This window comes from Hippichthys cyanospilos, unplaced genomic scaffold (genome assembly GCF_059441005.1).
Source record: "Hippichthys cyanospilos isolate Australia breed blue-spotted pipefish unplaced genomic scaffold, RoL_Hcya_1.0 HiC_scaffold_35, whole genome shotgun sequence".
Classification (NCBI taxonomy): Eukaryota; Metazoa; Chordata; class Actinopteri; order Syngnathiformes; family Syngnathidae; genus Hippichthys; species Hippichthys cyanospilos.
This window is the reverse complement of record NW_028283391.1, coordinates 1-20,240: the sequence shown is the minus strand read 5'-3', so window position 1 is coordinate 20,240 and position 20,240 is coordinate 1. Positions and strand designations below refer to the sequence as shown.

The following is a 20,240-nucleotide window of genomic DNA, read 5'->3' as shown; positions in this document are numbered from 1 at the left end:
AAGTCACGTCGCCCCAAAGGTAAATGTCATTTTTCCTTTGTATATTTGTTTAATTTAACTGTACAGTAGATTGTTACTACTTTTTAATATGTGTATAAAGTCATGATGTTTTTACCTAAGGTTTTTGCACGCGTTGCACGCATTCACTAATTAACATAGGTTTGGATTTCCCGTCATACGAGCAATTCGAGTTACGAGCATAGCTGCTGAACGGATTAAGTTCGTAACACGGGGGTCCACTGTAGTTGTGTGATGTGAAGCAGTACATTATAGCTTCATGTGTCAAGAGTGAGAGATTGTATTTATGTTATGGAATATTAAGATGTTACATGAAACATTGTCTGTATCAACGGCAGTGGTTAGATTTTGGAGCTGATTTGTTCTCATTCCATAATTTGCTAGGGCTGCGATTGGCTGGCAACCAGTTGAGAGTGTCCCTCACCCACTGCCGAAGACAGCTGGCATAGACACCAGCAAGTGAGCGGTCCGCGTGAGGCTATGCGCCGACAAATAGATGGATGGATAGAATTTGCGAGGGTAAAAGTTAACACAGGCAATAACAAATTGAGGTAGATGTGCCTCCCAGAATGCTTGTTTGATCTCAGAGATTTAACGGAATCATGAGTATGGTACATACAAATGTATTTAAACAAATGCATGAGTGAAAAGGTATTTCATAGAGCAACCTTTGCAGAGCACACAGATGATGGCAAAAATGTATCTATGGATACAGATCATGTAGGTTGGATTGGGGGACTAGGACTGTTCTTTTCAATGCAGGGACAACAGCGTAAGAACAGGAAAAGAGATTGCATTCTAAGGATAGGATGGCGTCATGGTCCTTGTAAACTCCTCAGCAAGGTCGCATGATGAAAAGATGAAGGAGGTGGTGAAGACTAAAGCTGTAAAAAGATAACGCTGCATTTAAAACACCACTTAATAGCAATTTGGCTACTCCTATTGGCGATTTACAAATGAATCGGCAGAAGTGGTGCTTGGTTGTCCGTGGTCTTCATGTTGTTGGCACTTGTTTTCTTTTTCTTCTTGATTTTTACTTTTTTTTTTGTCTCTTGGGGAAAAAGGAGAACACACGACAAAACTTCCATGATGCTGACATCATCTTTCATTTTCTACAATACAGTAAATTAGTATATCACACTCATGCCCAATCAAGTATCCAGTGACATGAATACACTCACATATTTGTTACTGTGATTCTGCTATAAACTGCTTGTGCACCCGAACAAAGAGCCTGTTAAAAAAGAAAGGAAATATTTTTACAACATTTAATGGCTTTAGGAAAAAAGATAGGCTTAATGATTAGCAGTTTACCTTGAAGAGAGGAGATGTTCCAGATGACAACAGGTCCTTGAGCAAGCAGTACAATGGCTCATCAAAATCTTCTACTTGGTGGCAAACGTCCAGCTGTTGTTTGGATGAATGAAATGTGGAGCCACAGGAAACAAGTGGACAGCATCAGTCTACAATAACGAAACAAATTCGTTAAGGGGGTGAAAACAAAAGCTGAGAAAGATATCCACATTTTTTTAGCTGTAATTGACATAAATTACGGCAACTCTCTCCTTTCTCCTGAACAAAGGACCTGTTAGAAATACTGTAGATGGGACAAAAATTACTTATGATGAGCTACTTACCTTTTCCTACCAATAGAAAGAAAATGGTCTGTAGAAAGCACAAAACAGACGTGTTTTAATCCAGAGGGGAACTGCCACTGGACAAGCCTGATGATGTGTCATCAAAGCCTTTGACGCGGTGGTGATCTTCCACTCGTTCTTTGGATGAATGCAACATGTGGAGCCACAGGCAACAAGTGGAAAACATCGGTCTCCAAAAAAGAAACAAAATACACTGAGGAGGTGACAACAAAAGCTGATAGAGATATGCACATTTTTAGTTTTAACTGAAATAAATCACAGCAATTTACACCAGAATGAGGACAACTCCTGCTTGATTGCTGGCTCTTTCTCCTGAACAAAGAACCCGTTAGAAGTAGATGGGACAAAAGTTACTGTCGTTACAAAAGAAGATGATGAGCTACTTAGCTTTTCCAACCAATTAAAGAAGGAAAAAACAGACTTGTTTTAATCCAGAGGGAAACTGCCAATGGACAAGCCTGATGATGTGTCATCAAACTCTTGCACACGGTGGTGATCTTTTCTTTGGATGAATGCAATGTGTGGAGCCACAGGCAACATGGGGAACACATAGGCCTGCAAACAAGAAACACATTCAGGGGGTGAGGACAAACTGCAAAAGAGAGGCGAACCTATAGTTTGTTTTAACTCTTTTAGTGCCAAGCGTTATCGGAAAAGGAAACCTCGAGAGAGCCAGTGTATTTTGCATTTTCAATCATCTTTCACGGCCAACAGAATATTGGATACTATGTCTATGTAAATATGTAAATGTAAAAAAAAAATGAAAATATGAATATATCACATGAAAGATTGACTACCATTCCTTTGAATGCATGTTCAGTTGACAATAGTTATGTTTTATATGTAAAAACACTGTTATCTAGTGGTCACATTTTATCACAACAGAGCTTACAGAAATTATTTTAGATAAGCATTAGTAGTCAAGAGTGTATTCTCATTATGAGTGTATTCTCCATAAGAACATACTTATAACTTTATTATTTAGTTATTATTGTGATTACTATTATTAAAGGGTAGAATTCTTGTCCATGGCACTGAAAGCATTAACTGACACAGTTCACGGCAACTTACACTGGAATGAAGAGAAGTCCTTGCTTGTCTGCCACCCTGGTTTTCAAGTCAGTGCTCCACGATGTATATTTATGGGCACCGATCATTTTAATCTGGGGGGAAAAAAAAGGAATTCAGAACCATTGAGTACAAATATATAACATATATAAATAATAAATAAATATATATACAAAAGTAAAACAGACTTGGCTTTGTCTTACAATATATGTGTAAGATAAACTGACTGATTTAATAGTGCAACAGCTTTGCTTTATGTATTCTAATTGCTATTTTTCTGGCTGATTCATTAGTACAACAGCTTTGCTTCATGTATTCTAACTTACTTTTTCAGACACCACAGCGCCTCTTTGTCTCATATGTGTGTGTGTGTTAAAAACAATGTCAAGGTCAAGGCCTGAATCGCAAGTTATCTGCAAGTTCTGCCACGGTGCACAATGCTCATGTTGTGTGACGGTTGAATTGTGAGACCCCCACACCTCAGTAACAGTTTTTTAATAAAAAGACTGCAGTCCGAAAGCTCGGAGAGAGAGAGGGAAGAGAGACTTTGCAACGAGGCTGACATGGTCACGCTCTTTTTCGAGCTCTCCCCACTGCAGTGGTAAAACTTAATCTCTGACTCCTGTGTTGTTATTTACACCTCTCCTCGGGTCATTTGTGGGGTATCAAGCCCACTTCAAACCCAACAATATGTAAATATCCTTTCCATTTATATCTCTACAATGGCATGCCGTTTAAATTCATATGTCATGCGTAATGTCCAGTCATATGCACGTGCAATCAGAAAGTGACATGAAAAACGCACACAAGTGGCTTCTGTTCTAGTATTGACGTCTATTTCCTCTGAACAAATATCCTGATAAAATACACGGGCCAAAAATTATTTTACTGGCTTTACAAAGGAAGACAGGTTGAATGATGAGCGACTTACCTTTTCCTACGAATAAAAGAAGACAGTCTGAAGAGAGCAGAAAACAGACTTGGTTTAATCCAGATCTACAAAATATAATCAAAATAGATGGTAGTGAGGACGACTGCTCCAAAAGATAGGCAGACCTACAATTGGTTTTAACTGACATACAGTAGTTCACAGTAACTTACACTGGAATTGTCACGTTTCTTGTCTTTTTAGTTTGTGTTGATTTGCAGACTGTCTCCTTCCTCCGCATTGGGCGGGGCCATCGGACACTCACACCTGTTGCGCATCTCGTCAGAGGGCTTTATAAGCTGGCCGGCACTTACAAACAAGCCTTTGCCGGGTTATCCCCTCGTCAAGCTCGCTTGCCGTCCCGTGAATCCCAGCGCTCTTGACCTCACGTCCCACCTTCTCGAGTCTTCTTGGTTTGTACTTTGTGCGTGTTATGTTTTACGGCTTGTGAACGATTTCTGTTGCTACTTTGTTTGCAGTCATCCCCCGTGGACTCACGTCCTCCTTGCTGCCCTTCTTCCCCGTGGACTTTAGATCCAGACGTTCTCGTCTCGCTTTGTGTTGGTACTTTGTGACTTTGGTTTGCTACTTTGCCTTCGGACTGTTTTTGTGTTTTTCTCACGCCTTGCGTGCTCCTTTTGTTAATAAACTCAGTAACTTCACCTCTCGTGCCTAGTTGGGGTCCATTCCCATTTGGGATCCGCGGGTTATTCGTGACAGGAATGAAGAGAAGTCCTGCTTGGCTGCCACCTTGGTTTACAAGTCAGTGCTCCTTGATGTATGTATTTGGGCACCCATTCTTCTACCCTGTGAGAAAAAGGGGAATACAATAGTGTCGAGTAGAAATTCGCATGCTGCAAAGGCGAGATGGGCTTGGCTCTTTCCAACATTTAAGTATAACCATTTCATTTTCTACAATGGTAGCACATTAAGATTATGTACACACATATCTATGCTCTCTATTATGAGATGAATCTACCATCTCTTCAGAACAACTAACCTGTTTAAAGTAGAGGAGAGTAAAATGACAACACTTACAGTTGACAAAAAAATATTTTATAGAGACTTACTTGGTCTGTTTTCTGCTGTCATTTCACGCTGACGATTATTACATTGTCAAAATTGTGAACAAAAATAATTCCACTAGACCCTCCCTCCCCAAAGATTTTTATACTTTCTCTGTACATTGTCTCTCCTCCTCACCTTCCACTCACCTTACACACACGTTAAACCGTCTTCGCAGCAGATTTCATCCTATCAAATGTCAACATATAATCCCACCACTCCCTCCCATCGACTTGACCCCTCCATTCCTCCATTTTTTTTTTTTTTACTTTTTCCTGAATTTTGACTCTCACCTCCTCACCTCCCACTCACCTTATCGCACACACACTACATCATCTTCACCCCTGATTTAATCCCATCACATCTCAACATTTGGGCTCCTTCACACAACAGGGACAACTCGTAATTTGCGACTTGGATAGGACTCACCTTTCAGTGTGTAAAACACAGAAGACAGGGTTGTGATAGCTATATTATGTTCGCAGTACACCTGAATGAACAGCACACTGAGGTCGGGAGACAAAAATGAGGTCAAGCAGTGTGTTCTTGTCAGTGGTACCTGTATTTATGAGCTGTGTGTAACCCTTAGAGACTAACAGTTCCATAATGGGCTTGTATGAGTCTGAGAGTGCATCTTCATTGAAATCTCCACATACCAAGATCTGATGATGATCCATCACTTCCAGAGCGTACAACAACCTTTCCAACTTTGGCAAAAAAGAGCGCAGACTCTGTCCCGGAGGCCGGTACACAGCTGCAATGAACATATTGATGGGAGCTTCAAGTTTGACCACAACAAATTCAATATCAGTGACACCCTGGATGTAGATTGTTTTGTGTGCCGGAATGTGTTCTTTCACCCAAATACCTACACCGCTGCCACATTTCGTTGCCAACTTGTTCTTTGCCCCTTGGACAGGGGCGGCTTGTCTCGCCATTGTGCCAGTCCTTTGGTCTTTCTTGTAGTTGTCGGCATCGATGGTCACAATTTCCTCATGAAGCAGATTCAGCATATGAGAGTTATGCTCATTTACCTGTTTGTTTGTGGCAAAAACATGAAGAACTTCCTTCGGGCAGCGGTGTAAGTCATAGCCAGCAAAGCTCTGTCCACTTCCGACAGCTCATGGGACTTCTTTTTGACGCGAAGTCGGTTTAGTAGTTTGGCGAACGGAACGTCATCCTTCTGCCTCATGATTTCGGTCAGCGTGATCATTTCAAAGTTGTCGCGCCAGTTGTCCAGTCTGGTGGGATCGTAAACACCTAAAGGTTTGGACTGTCTCACAGGAGGTAGCTGATAGAAATCCCCGACAGCGATAACGGACATGCCACCAAATGGTAAATTGATTCCTTTGATTTGCTTCAACCGGGCGTCGACATATGCAAAGAGGTCTTTCGACACCATGGAAGTCTCGTCGATGATGAGAATTTCAGCGAGCGATAGCTCCGCTCTCACTTCGTCCAGTTTGTTGCCCAGGCCATGATACGGGGGTTTGAGGCTTCTTGGCAGTTTCAGTAGGCAGTGTAAAAAGTCATACCTGAAATGTTGAAGGCCGCGGTGCCAGTGAAGGCTGCAAGAATGACCGTTTGTTTGGAAATGTCCGCTTCCTCAGCCAGTCTGCGCAGTATTTTTGTAGCCTCTGCGTGAATACATTTGATTAAATGTGACTTCCCCATTCCGGCGCCACCATTGATGTAATAGAAGAACTGCCGTGGTTTTAAGCCACACACACGTCGTATGCACCAATCTCTGACCAGGTAGAAGGCACACGCTTGCGTTCGGTTAAGGGTCCGATATATGTCGCGCAAAACAGCCGGATCGATGCGGCGGCTTCCGTCGCGATGGACATTTCCGTTACCTCGGACCTGACATTGTAGTCTGGTACGTTTTCCTCCGCGTCACCAGGATCATCCCTCGCATTAATTTCCTCGATGCACTCGAGTCTTTGCAGTTCGCTTTCAGGCGCTAGCTGACACCACTCGTTGAAGACTATTCCGCTTTCATCCACCTCTCGGATGGCGTTGTCAACATCTCTGCGTCACCGGGATCATCCCTCGCATTGATTTCCTCGATGCACTCGAGTCTTTGCAGTTCTCTTTCGGGCGCTAGCTGACACCACTCGTTGAAGACTATTCCGCTTTCCTCCACCTCTCAGATGGCGTTGTCAACATCTTTGCTGTGCTTCTCATCGTTCTTTCTCTTCCGGTCGACAATTTGCACAACGGCCTCTGGATGCTCAGCAGCCGGCAACTGTACAAAGGCATGGTCTTGAAACAACTTGTATGTAGGACTGCATGAACCTTTCAACACCTCTGCAGCGCTCATGTGCAAAACTCAAAAACCTCTTACCTCTTTGGTTCTGGACTTCAACTGGCAGTCGGCACGATGAGGCAGATAGAGCTTGAGAATGGATTTTTTTCCTGTGAAAATTTACAGTATTTGATGACGGCGTGTTTACCTGTTCTTTTTTGGACATACCCCATGTCGTTCAGCAGGGGGAAAACATTTCCGCCTTTAGCTTGCTTGCCGTACACGATTCCGCAGGTTGAGGCAAAATCAGCCAAGCACTTCGCTTCAAATTCCTCTGTTTGAGGTCTGCCCTTATACTTTTCCGGCAAGCCGGTCATCCACACTTCAACGGACTCCTGCGTTTGGCCCTCAAGGTAAGAGAGGGGATAACTCATTTTCAGCGCATTGTCACTGGTTTGTACAAAAACCACACTGCAGGACGCTTGCTTCATATGGAGGCCACATTCGCGTGCGACGCACTCTTGTGCACTCACCTCTTTTTTCTTTGAGTAAACTTGCATGATTTGTTTCATTTCATCGCTCTCGTTGACATTTTCGCTGCGGGAGTTCACAATCACCGATTTCAGGTACTGGCTCAGGCCGTGTTCAGCTTTGCTGATGTAGCTGCAGATGTAGGTAATGCAGGAATAAGCGTTCAGAATGTACCGAATGTCCATATTTGCATCCCAAGCAAGAAGCAGGTGTCGATTGTAGTTGTTCACCCAGCAGTCTTTGGGCTCTCGCTTGAGCACGACAGAGGTCTTTGCGGCAATTGAGTACAAACCTTCCATGTACTCATCACTGGTGAGCTCGCACTTAGCCAGTAGCTGCGGCAAAGTCAGAGAGGCCGTTTCCAGTTCGTTCAGCAACTTTTGCAAATCAACAAGCTTGGGGTTTGGCGCCGACCACTTCTACTTCTCTGGATTTTCTCCATCACACTCTTCACGTCTCATGATCATGGTTCTCTCGCACGGCTGCTTGAGGAAACCAAAACGGCACTGCGCGCCGGGTGCTTTGATGCACGTCTTTGAATGAGACTTATTTTGCATCTGAACCTCTGTGACTTTTTGATGCAGTTTGGGTTCCTTTTCCAGGTTGGGCAGCTCAGCGGAAATGTAGCGCGACACAAAATCGCAGATTTCTTGATCTGAGGCCTCCTCAAAGATGGGGGCGCCTTCAACCCAAATGATGCAATGGATGTGCAGACTTCCTCTGTGCTGAGACTCCAATCTGTAAAAGTAGTCGACCACTTTTCCAATGGGTTGCGCCGGAGAACAGAGCTTCCACACGTTTGTCAAACATGCGCATCGTTGTCATCGTATTGCTGCGGAGAATTTCACACTTTGTGGCCCAGTCGTGGTGAGCGAAAATCACCCGTTCACCTTTTTGCGCTTTGATGGCGGTGATGACTTCTTCCCAACGCATTTCAACAGTGGAGAATGTGCAGAAGAACGTGGGTGTGCCTAGCTGCCGAATCATGGCAAAAAGGTCCTTGAGACATTTCTCCCAAAAGGCCGGGGTGCCCCTTAACGGGACCATGAAGCGGACGGCGTCTTTGCTGTGTATCAGTTTTTCAACTTCCCGTTTGTCCTGCAACATAGCATTGTTTATTTGCCGACTGTCTCTGGTAAAAGGTTTACCTTTACGTAGCTGTATTCTTATGCTTGATGTGGCCTGGTGGATTTCAGTCACAAACTGAGCAAAGAACAAGTAGTTAGTGTCTCTGGCAAAACGTTCATCCACACAAGACAGTCGCACTAAATCATCTGTTGGTGTTAGTTATATACAGTTTCATATGTACTGTAATTGTGTATTTTATTTCTCATATTTTATATCTCGACTTGAGGATACTGCTATCTACAGACATCCAGGTACTTTAGCGAGAGCACTTGCAATTGCACAAATCACATCGCCGTCAACATTAAAGACAAATTTTAGCTTCTAAGCAGACCTTAACGTTTATGCAATACACATCTTTTAACCTTTTTGGTATGAATAAAACATGTTCATTTTCACATTAGTTTATTTAAGGTTTTCTCCAATAGTTTCAAAAAATATATTTTACTAATTTATAAAATTAACAATAATGAAATTCAGGTTATCCATACCAATGCCAAAAAGTCCACTTACCAAAAATCTAACAATTAGCCAACAGAGAAATAATTAAATGTACTTTTTATTTACTGTCTTTTATTTAGCTGTTAATGTATACACTGTAACATGTTTCGCATACCCCTACTAATGCCAAAAACAGCATGCTGATGGATGTGTGAATACGTGTGTGTGCTTATGTGTGTGTGTGTGTGTGTGGGGGGATGATGTACAAGACTTCAAGAGCAAAAAACGAGACACTGACTGGAACCTACTTATATCTAATATATCTAATATTTGTCGCAAAGTCAAGCGTTCAACTGCTAAAAAGGAGATGCCTAACTGTTATATGTACTCCGGGATTACATGACGCATTTAAAAAAAAATTTTTAAAAAAAAACGATTTTGAAAGTGGCATGTATGCAAAAAAGTGCTATGAAGAGTATTTTTAAAATATGCATATATTTTTGAGAAACACACCGGAATTACATTTAAAAAAATTATAATCTAATAGCTACTCAACCCCATTATCCCAAAAAGCCTTATTAGAATGATTTGACCAACGTTCTTTTGTCTTCTTCATATATGGCTATTACATTTGAAGTCCGGTGACAAACAAGACAGTTAAGATGAGCCTGACAGATATGTGCTGTTCTCCGTTTCTACTCACAGTTGTCAGAAATACTTCAGACATTGAGTTCAAGGCAGCAAGACTTTTTAAAAAATATCTTTCACAAAATTAAACATGCATATCTAATATCACGTGTTTAAGACGACAATTGAATTGGCACAATGACAACGATGACAAGTTAGGGTATTGACGATTTTTGTTCAACCGTCACTTCTTCTATAAAATTATGGTTGTGTCATTTAATTTTGCACTGTTTTTTCATTTAGTTATGTGCTGTACATTCCACCGAACGAAATATTTTATAATTAGGTTTAATCGTTTTTACAGCAAATTACTTAAGGATGTGTAAGTAATTAATAATGAATGAGAAAGAACGTCTACATTTTGTCTTGCTGATATTTATTAAAGCCATACAATTACATCTGTAAATAGAAGATTGTAGATAACGATAATGGCAGCAAAATTACGTTAGATAAGCAAGCATGTGAAAATAATAATAACGATAATAACAATAATAACAATAGTGGGGGAAATTCTAGGGGAATTTAGTGATAGCTGAATTTGAATATATTTCACAGCACACGTAGCATTAGTATACTAGCGAACAAACACGTAATGAACAAATTATAATGTAATTAATAATACTCAAAATAGTGAAAACAAAGTGATGGAAGAACATAGAGACTACTTTTTTTAACACCAACTAAGTACACCACTAATTGGAGAAAGTAAAGTTAATTACAACATTTATTTTTACGACAACTAAGTACACCACTAACTTAGTGTTGTTGTTCATTATTGCGTAACGAAAAATAATGAAATAATGATTAAAATAAATGATAATGAAAACAACGTTTTATTCATAAAAGTAGAAGATGGTGGCGGTCGATGTATTGCATTAAGTAAGCAATCAGGTTACTACATTATATTACCGCAACATAACTAGTCAAATGCGTCATCAAATTAGCACACGTAGCACACGTGTCGGCATACTATAGGACGAAAAAACTTAGCGAACAAAGTTGAAGTAATAATGACTAAATATGACAATTACAAATATTAATATCGCAACAGTTTAGACGACTTACTTACTTCACGGTACCCACGGGAAGAGCTAAACCGGAAGAGCAAGTGCACGGAGGTCAGCCCTTGGGTTACTTTCGCTGACACTTGGAAACGAAGTTTATTTTGGAAACGTCTTTGGAGTGTTGCTATGCAAAAAAAAATTTTTAACAATATATTATTTAGATTTGTTGCCGGTAGTAAGGGGCAAATTGAACTAAGACTTGAACTTGTGAATCAATAGGGCCGTAAATGTTATGAGCGCGGGTCCGAAATTAGAGCTGTGATGTCCCACTCTTCCTAAACAGTCCTCTACCACAAACTGACACAGGGAGTTCGCTTTTTTAATCTACAGTATTTGTTTAATGTTGTGTTGTACTGAATCTGATGGTTTGTAGCCCACAGGATCGTGAAATATTTATTGCCATGTACTGCATTGTATCAGTAATAAAGAATTTAGAAAAAAAAGAAAGAAAAAATAAGCTGTCATTTCAACTATCGCGTGAGCAGCGTCGACATCCATGACTGGGCCGAGTACGGCAACTACAATTCTCTTGTCAAAAAAAATCACCAAGTGGGACGATGTATCGTATGGAGGACCAAAAGTGCCAAAATTCAATAAATAAATGTACCATTCAATCATTAAATATAAGTGTCATTAAATAATTAAAAGTGTCATTAATTAATTAAAAGTGTCATTAATTAAATAAATGTTTAAATAATTTAAACGTTTCATTGAAATAATTAAACATTTATTTCATTAATGACATTTAATTATTTTATGACACATTTATTTAATTAATGACACATTTAATTATGTAATGACACATTTATTTAATTAATGACACATTTAATTATTTATTGACACTTATATTTAATGACACGCTGTTGCTACGTTTCATCCTTTACTTATCTGTCAAGCTCTCGCGTCATAGTTTAATGGGCGGGTCCTACACCTGATTGGTTACCCTGCTTTGTCTTGCAAGGGTAACCAATCAGATGTTAGGACCCGCCCACCCATCAAATTTGACGGAAGAGGTTGACAGTTTAGCAAAGTATGAAACACGGCCAGTTTTCAGCTATTTCTCTATCTGTCATTCGGCAATCTGTCAACCTCCCTCGTCAATTTAGTGGGCGGGCCCAAAGCCCGTTAACTCAAATCATGTCCAATCCATTACTTCGGCCTGAAGAGGTTGGAAACATGGCGGATGCGATGACAGAGGACCTTCGTGATCTTTCACGACAGTTAGGTCGAGATATTTCAGACCTTGCTGAAAATGTGGAGGCAGGGCCTGTAGAAAACGATTTTATTCAACGAAAAGTGAAGGAATTTATTGAAGTTGCTGGACTTATTTCTGCACTTTCCGTTTCCGACATTGACCCAAGAGTGACTGCAATTTTAGAGGAAGTACAGTAGAGGTTCACAGGTCCCCGAGCACGACACACAAATGGATCGGGACGTTTGGCGTTTGATATACCAATTGCAGTTCTGGAAAATTACGTACTTTGTGGATTATCAACAAGTCAAATTGCAGCGACGTTCGGAGTCTCAAAGAGGACAGTCAGGAGACTCATGAAGCAAGCCAGTTTGAGGTAAGTGTACTACATTCACAAGTTGTCAACTTATTCAGCGATCTCATCCACGTTTAGTGCCATATTTCTTTATTATCGGTAATGTATTTTGTGTAGATAGAGAGATCTCTCTTCAACGATGAACGACAAGGAACTGGACCGCATTGTAAGTGAAGTCCACATCCAAATTCCGGCTACAAGTTCATGCGTGGCCATCTGAATGCAAGAGGTGTGCGTGTTCCAAGTGAGTAAAACGATATGAGCAATGTTTTAATTCGTTTTAAAGTATTGCTTCTTTGAAATCAATTAGGGAGCCTAGCTGATTTCATGCATCTGGGATTTTATCTGCTTTAACCTCTGCTGAAATTTAAGTTAGCAACTTGATTTGTTTCTGTCGTGTGTTGAATAACTTTTATTTTGAAGGCTTTGGCTTTGCTGCACTGAAACTGTTTTACACACATGACTGTATATTTGTTACTTATAACCTGACCATTGCTTCAAAAAAGGATACCTTAAGAAATCCCAGAGGTCAATTTTATTTTCCTTCTGTCAATCTCAAGGCTGCAAGAGTCTTTACGCAGAGTCGATGCAGAGGGAATTCAAATGAGACGGCTCAGGTTGCATGTTTCAAGACGACGACAGTATTCTGTTCCAGGCCCAAATTCTTTATGGCATATAGATGGGAACCATATACTAATCAGGTCAGTGATCGTATTCAGTAATCTGTACATCTTTCTCTAGTTAATATTGAATACGATATGCTTTACCATAAACTTTTTTTTTGTCTGTTCACAACTGCCTGACAGGTGGAGATTTGTTGTCCTTGGCGGGGTGGATGGATTCAGTCGTTTAGTGGTCTATTTGACTGTGGCTGGCAATAACAGAGCTTGTACAGTCTTACAAAGAAAGTTTCATAGCTGCTGTTAATCAGTATGGGCTGCCTTCAAGAGTCAGATCTGATAAAGGGGGAGAGAATGCAGATGTGGCAGAGTTCATGATCAGGAGCAGGGATACTGACAGGAATTCACACATCACAGGCAGAAGTGTCCATAACCAGCGGTAAATACACATTTGGATCACAATATCACCAGATGAGTGTATTTCTTTATAATGTCACTAAGAAATAATTTGATACATTGCCAATTTTATCCTAAGCACAGAATTGAAAGGATATGGAGAGACGTTTATCAGCATTCCCTGGACCTCTTCTATCAGATCTTCACTTCACTTGAAGCAAAGGGAACACTGAATCCAGACAACGAAGTTCATCTTTTTGGACTGCACCGGATCTTCCTTCCACAAATTCAGCAAAGCCTGAACTCTTTCCAAGATGCTTGGAACTGTCATGGCCTTAGAACTGAAAGGAACCAATCACCACAACAACTCTGGAGACGTTACAGAGAGCAAGGCCCGATGGCAGATCCTACTGAGGTTAAAGAAAGAGTTGTACCTTTTTGATATGGAATTCATTATGAGAGGGGACAAAACCTTTGAGAATGGCCTATCACACACAGAAAGCAGCACCCCAGGTTATGTCATTTTAAGAAGTCTAAATGGCCACTGTTGGCTTAAAGAAAGAGGTTTAAAAATGTCAGCATGATGTACCTAGTGGAAGTAAAATAAAATAAGTAGTTCAAAAACTAAGGCTGGAGCTTCCATTGTCTGTTCAAAACAGGAAGTTTCAAAGCCTATGTTGAACAGAGTACCATTAGAAGGAGTAAAAAAAAAATACAACTGGGTCATGAAGCATCTTAAAGCCTTCTTTTCCCATCACTGCTAAATACCTCATGTCACCGGTTATAAATTCAAAATTGATCATATTCCTCGTCCTTTCAGGTTGAAGCTACCTTTTGACAGCTGCAGTACTTCCAGAAATTGAACTTTAAGTATCTTTAATGAAGATACATGAACTCTCGTCACTGGTACACAGAATGGATAACATCAATGCTGTGTTCTTCACACTCAGATGAGTGATACAAAAATGTTTAAAGGATGCATAATAAAACAGATGCCAAAAACTGCATGGTATTTGTGTAGTTTCACTGATACAGAATTTGTGTCACTTAAACCTCCTGATCAGTGCATTCAATAACTTTTATCATTTAAACATTTCTCGTTCCCTCTCCTCATCAGAGTCCCTTGCATCTATCTTCATTCTCAGTGGTTTCCCAAATGCATGTTTCCTTCACAAACTCTCTATGTAAACCTTGGTAGCTTGAGCTGGTTCCTTAATAAGCTCCCATTCTAGAAATAAATAAAAATGAAAATAAAGTAATAGATGTCAGAGAGACGTGTTGTGAGTTTGCAAGTTACATGAAACAGATATCTACTCGTTATCCATAAATATATGATTCATATTAATTAATGAAATGCCAAGTTAAAAAAGGAAGGAATTAGCTTTCAAACCAATAGGTTCAAAATAACTTATGAGCAAGGGAAAAAAAAAGACTAATTCCAATATTTATTTGATCACATTTTCAGGTTTGGTTAAAACAACCCAGATTAGGGGCGGCATGGCTTAGTGGTAGAGTGGTCGTCTCCCAGCCGAAAGGCCGTGGGTTCGATCCCCCGACCATCAAGACCATGTCTAAGTGTCCTTGAGCAAGACACTGAACCCCCGGTTGTTCCTGATGCTGCGTCATCAGTAGGTAAATGACTAGTTAGTGCAAAGCGCTTTGAGTACCTAAGGTAGAAAAGCGCTATATAAGTGAAAGTCCATTTACCAAAGTCCATTTGAGGCTGTCTTGTGTATCATTGAATGACTAAGTTCTCGAAATTACTTTTGTGCAAAACAACTCAGAAAATTATATCAAATTGGCCTAAATACTGGGTCAGTCCTTTTTTGACTTATAGTTGGCTTTTTTATTTAACCCAACCATTTGTTGAATGTAACATTCTGAAAAACAATATTTTTAACATACACTATAGTTGTGTTATAGTGCTAGTATAGATTTGTCTACATATGTTATTTTTCAATGAGACTCTTTTACACACAACTGGAGAGGAATTCTATTGTGATGATATAAACCTTCTTCTGTGTCCGTATGGTTCAGTGCCTCAGTGTTAGTCACTCCTGGTATGACTGCACTCTCCGCTGATGTTTCAGGCCTCTCTGGAACAGTCATTGACTGAGGCTGTCTCTCTGTCATTTTCACTTTGGCCTGCCTCTTGATGTGTTTTTGATTCCTCTGTTGATGTCCTTGAAATGTACAAAATATCTTCCTATTATCTTGATTGTGTGCTCGACACTCTTGAGACATTTGTTTCGGAACAAAAATAATATATACTAATCTTGCAGAATGGTAAAAAGCACCCACCCATTGCAGCTCAGTCTGTATACCTTCATTCCTGAAAAGGGAACTGCCTTTTCACAACTGAGACAGGGGACTTCTGGTCCAGAGGCCTGTTGTGAGTGCTCCTAACGACAACAAAATAGTTTTAAATAATGATTATAAATGAACAGTAAACATTGCTTTGACTATTGAACGTGAGTCTCTGTAAATATACGTAAGGCTGAAATGGTAGATCCTGCTGAAGTGGACGTATGTAAATTGTAGCCTGTCCGATCATCGTTGATGGCTCTTTCAGGTAGGCAAGTGTGTATCCAGAGCTTGGACACGGAATCAATCCAAGGTTTCTGCTGCGAGTAAATCCCGCTATCTTTAAAAGTTCAAAACGTCCTCAGTTTTGGAGCTTTGGAAATACTTCAAACAGTTCAGATGTGACAACCATACTTTACTCATGCCCACTCACAACTGAGCACATAAAAAACATTATTCATGTTATGGACATTAAGCTGGAGTCAGATATTAATTTATCATGTGATTGACTTTGAATGAAATTCTGAATACATTTGCAATATTGTTGTTTGTTGTTTATTTTTTTTTCTTGGGTGGGGGGGATTTGGTATCGCTATGGTAACTACTGACCTGAAAATGTTAATTTTTGCTCCCCAAGTCCGGCAGCAAGAAGGTGAGCTTTCAAGGTCATGTCTGGAACTTTATCTGCCTGGTGGTCAGACTTGTTTAGCCGATTTGAAATGCTGGTCTTCTCGGCCTTTTAACTCTATTCGCTCCAGCGGAATTACAGTATATGGCGCAAAAAGTCTTGCTACCTCGGCTGCAACAGAGAAATATGTCGCACCTTTATTTTCAAACTGGTGTGGTTCTGCCAGCAAACGAACAGCATTCGGCAAAATTACCGAGCGTTATGCTCGCCTAATTGATAGTCGTAATGAAACAACCAAATACATATATATTTTTAAAACGAATTCAAACGTGAAATAATAATGGATATTTGGCTTACCTTGGACGGGTGTTCTTGAGGGAGTAGCAGGTCTCTGCTGCTGCAACTGAGCCGCCATGGGAGGCTGAGTTTTGTGAAGTGCTTCTTCGATTCAATTTGATGCCTCTCTATGTAACTCTGTGCAACGTTTTGCCATTTTTCACTTCTCAAAACAATGGGACAAGCACGTGCACATGATGTATTCGGTCTTGAACTTTTTCTTGTTCGCCGTCGACTAATTATAATTAGGGATGACTACCAATCTAGGAGCATTTTCCGCCTCCTACTGGGCGTAAGATGACGATGATATTGATGTAGAAAATAAACCCGGCAAAGAATCGGTATAACAAGCGCTCAGCTGAACAAATGTTGTTGTTGTTATTATTATTATTATTATTATTATTATTATTATTATTATGAATAGGATTTTTCTTGATATTCCTTGAGACAGACAACCATGGGTTTAGTCGTTTGGCCTGACCATTCAAATAAATGTAAATGTTATCGTGCCATCCAACGTATTGGACTACATTCATCCTCTAAGTCAATCTTCTCTGAAATTGATTTGTTTTGGCTTGAAGAGCGGATAACCAATCAGGTGTTAGGACCCGCCCATTAAACTTTGACGAGCGAGCTTGACAGATAAGCAAAGGATGAAACCTAGCAACAGCGTATCATTAAATATAAGTGTCATTAAATAATTAAATGTGTCATTAATTAAATAAATGTGTCATTAAATAATTAAATGTGTCATAATGAAATAAATGTTTTATCAATTCAATGAAACGTTTAAATTAATTATTTAAACATTTATTTAATTAATGTCACTTTTAATTAATTAATGACACATTAAATTATTTAATGACACTTACATTTAATGTTTGAATGGTACATTTATTTATTGAATGTTGGCACTTTTGGTCCTCCATAGTATCGTTTTATCGTTATTTCTTTTGTCACCACACCCGCCTGACATGCAACTGCATTATGCTCCTAACAGTTTCCATATCGTTTTCATGCTCTCTTTTGGTCGTGCCATCATAAAAGCAACACAAAAATGCACGCAAATAAAAACGAGTCATATGAGGAAGCAGGATGATTCACTGCTTTGTTTCAGCAATAAATAATTGAAAAATAAAAATGGAGACGTCATGTCCACTGTCGCTTGACAGTTTCGACATCCATGACATATGTGTGTGTGACATGTTAATGCGCTTGAGTGACAGCTGATAGTCATTACTTTATTGACAAGGCAAAAGAGGCAAAAGAACAAAAGCTCCAAACGGAGTAATTTTGGTCAGCAAATATTGATACAATATATGTGGTATGACACAAATAAATTGTGAATGTCTAATTAATGTTGATTGAAAGCATACATTATGGCAACTGACGAAAGTTATTTCTGATAATGATGTAAAGACAATGTATTTGGGAAAAGAGATGATTTCTTACGTGATAATGAGAGGAAATAAGGGAATAACAACCACGCCCTGTCGTCTACATGTATCGTCATCGTTTGTTTATTTAAAAAAAAAGTCTCACCTATATGAAACCACATAGTGCGGTTTCCAAGTCATTAGGCGGCAGAAATGTCACAAATTCTGTCCAGTTCAAAAGAACTTTCCCTCTGAGGTCACCAGTATCAGAAGTCTTCCGTGGGAAAAAGAATAGCGCGATGACGCAAATCCCCGTTGAAGCTGAGCACGCGTGTCCACGAAACCGGAAGCTAGGGCAAATCTCCATTTAGGCTGGAGGTTTTGAAACATTAGATTATGATTAAAAAAAACAACAACAACAAAAAACAAAAAGCCCGGCCACATATAGCAAATAGGACAAAACGGAAACATTTAATGCCCGTTTGCAAGAACACCTATGTGTAGGCAAGGCCCGAGTTGTGTCCTTATCCCCCCATCACCTTTGTTTTCAGGGATGCTAATTGTTACCCAGGATCCCCTGGCAAGTCAAACCTGTTACAAATACAGTGGGCCCCTGTGTTACGAACTTAATCCGTTCAGCGGCTACGCTCGTAACTTGAACTGCTCGTATGACGGGCAATCCAAACCTATGTTAATTAGTGAATGCGTGCAACGTGTGCAAAAACCTTAGGTAAAAACATCACGACTTTATACACATATTAAAAATGAGTAACGTAATTTACAGTACAGTTAAATTAAATATCATATACAAAGGAAAAATGACACTTACCTTTGGGGCGACGTGACTTGAGCTGGGTGGAGGCGGAGGGGAGCAGAGACCAACCCGCAGAATTTATTTATTTATTTTCTTAAACGGGAACTTTTCTCAAACTAAAACATATCACTGGCGATTTCCTTCTCTTTAATCCATAATAGAAGAAGCCTCTCAATTTTGTTCTCGATCGAGGTCCGTCCCCCGGCAAGGAAAGTCTTACCCTTAGAAGATTGCCGAGCGGTTACGGCCATACTCACGAGGAAGGTTAACCATGCGTGCGCCTCCTTCGTATTTTTTTTATTATCTCCTGCTTCGTTTCTATTCTCATCATCCTCTTACTTCTTCCTTTACCGCCACTAGCAATTTTAGAAGCATGTCTAACAGATAGAGTTTGCAAAGTCTTAACAACATTCCTTCCTTCCGTTTTTGACTGATTTTCTCTCTTTCCTTCCGTCCCGACCAGCTGTGCCATCAAGCTAGATGAAGGCGTTCGACTAATAGCATATCGGCATCTCCGTGACTGACACCGTGACTGAAACAGTGACTGTGACATTGTAAGAGCAATAGCATATCAGCGTTACCGTGTCATGCGTGAGCAGTAGACTTCATTGATGTAGCAAAGCGAGGTCAATTATACGTACACATTGACTGGCAACGCGTGATGAAATTATAGTTAAAACCATCACGAATTTACACACATATTTAAAATTAGTACGATAATCTACTGTACAGTTAATATAAATAACATGGATATACAACGGATAAATGACATTTTCCTCTGGGGCGACATGACTTGAGCCGAGTGGAGAGGGAGGTGAGCAGAAACCAACCCGCAGAATTTATTTATTTTCTTAAACAAGAACTTTTCTCAAACTAAAACATATCACCGGCGATTTCCTTCTCTTTAATCCATAATAGAAGAAGCCTCTCCATTTTGTTGTCGAGCGAGGTCCGTCCCCCGGCGAGGAAAGTCTTGCCCTTAGAAGATTGCCGAGCGGTTCCGTCCATACTCACGAGCAAGGTTAACTATGCATGCGCCTCCTTCGTATTTTTAATATCTCCTTCTTGGTTTCTATTGTCATCATCCTCTTACTTCTTCCTTTACCGCCACTTGCAATTTTAGAAGCCATGTCTAACAGATAAAGTTTGCAAAGTCTTATTTCCCAACTCTATTGCTATCGCAATCTCTCAGTGACCGCTCACTATGCTGCTTATGCAGCGCTCTCAAAGCGGACCCGTAGGGAGTCTCACTCAGACACACATACAGCCCCCATTAACCGCGAAGAGGGGGAATCACTTATGTATCAAGTATGCTAATTCCACCCAGTTGATTCCCTACAGCTATCAAAATTTTAGCATAAGCTGGACCTAATACCTAAATAAATC

The 20,240-nt window shown here is 40.1% G+C and overlaps 1 protein-coding gene and 1 pseudogene across 42 annotated transcripts; one reads left to right on the top strand and one right to left on the bottom strand.

Annotated features, from left to right (window-relative positions):
* Window positions 1-1,199: 1,199 nt before the first annotated feature.
* LOC148405179 (uncharacterized) lies at window positions 1,200-16,955 on the bottom strand. Of its 42 annotated transcripts, none has more exons than XM_088407268.1 (16): window positions 16,686-16,950; window positions 16,310-16,499; window positions 15,698-16,040; window positions 15,409-15,579; window positions 7,519-8,614; window positions 7,194-7,392; window positions 7,085-7,105; window positions 5,772-6,985; window positions 5,394-5,491; window positions 5,167-5,243; window positions 3,846-4,479; window positions 3,676-3,740; window positions 2,748-2,839; window positions 1,656-2,231; window positions 1,333-1,481; window positions 1,200-1,252 (listed from the first exon to the last, which is right to left on the bottom strand). In XM_088407268.1, exons 8-10 carry the CDS (start codon window positions 6,137-6,139, stop codon window positions 5,206-5,208), a joined length of 504 nt encoding a protein of 167 aa, XP_088263394.1. In that variant the 5' UTR covers window positions 6,140-6,985; window positions 7,085-7,105; window positions 7,194-7,392; window positions 7,519-8,614; window positions 15,409-15,579; window positions 15,698-16,040; window positions 16,310-16,499; window positions 16,686-16,950; the 3' UTR covers window positions 1,200-1,252; window positions 1,333-1,481; window positions 1,656-2,231; window positions 2,748-2,839; window positions 3,676-3,740; window positions 3,846-4,479; window positions 5,167-5,205. The 42 variants fall into 42 exon arrangements, with proteins under 42 accessions (XP_088263394.1, XP_088263390.1, XP_088263385.1 ...); XM_088407264.1 differs by lacking the exon at window positions 5,167-5,243 and adding an exon at window positions 5,050-5,166; XM_088407259.1 differs by having other exon boundaries at window positions 1,656-1,846; window positions 1,946-1,988; window positions 2,098-2,231; ... (2 more) ...; window positions 7,214-7,392; window positions 16,686-16,955.
* Window positions 12,010-14,670, top strand: LOC148405180 (uncharacterized; annotated as a pseudogene).
* Window positions 16,956-20,240: the final 3,285 nt, after the last annotated feature.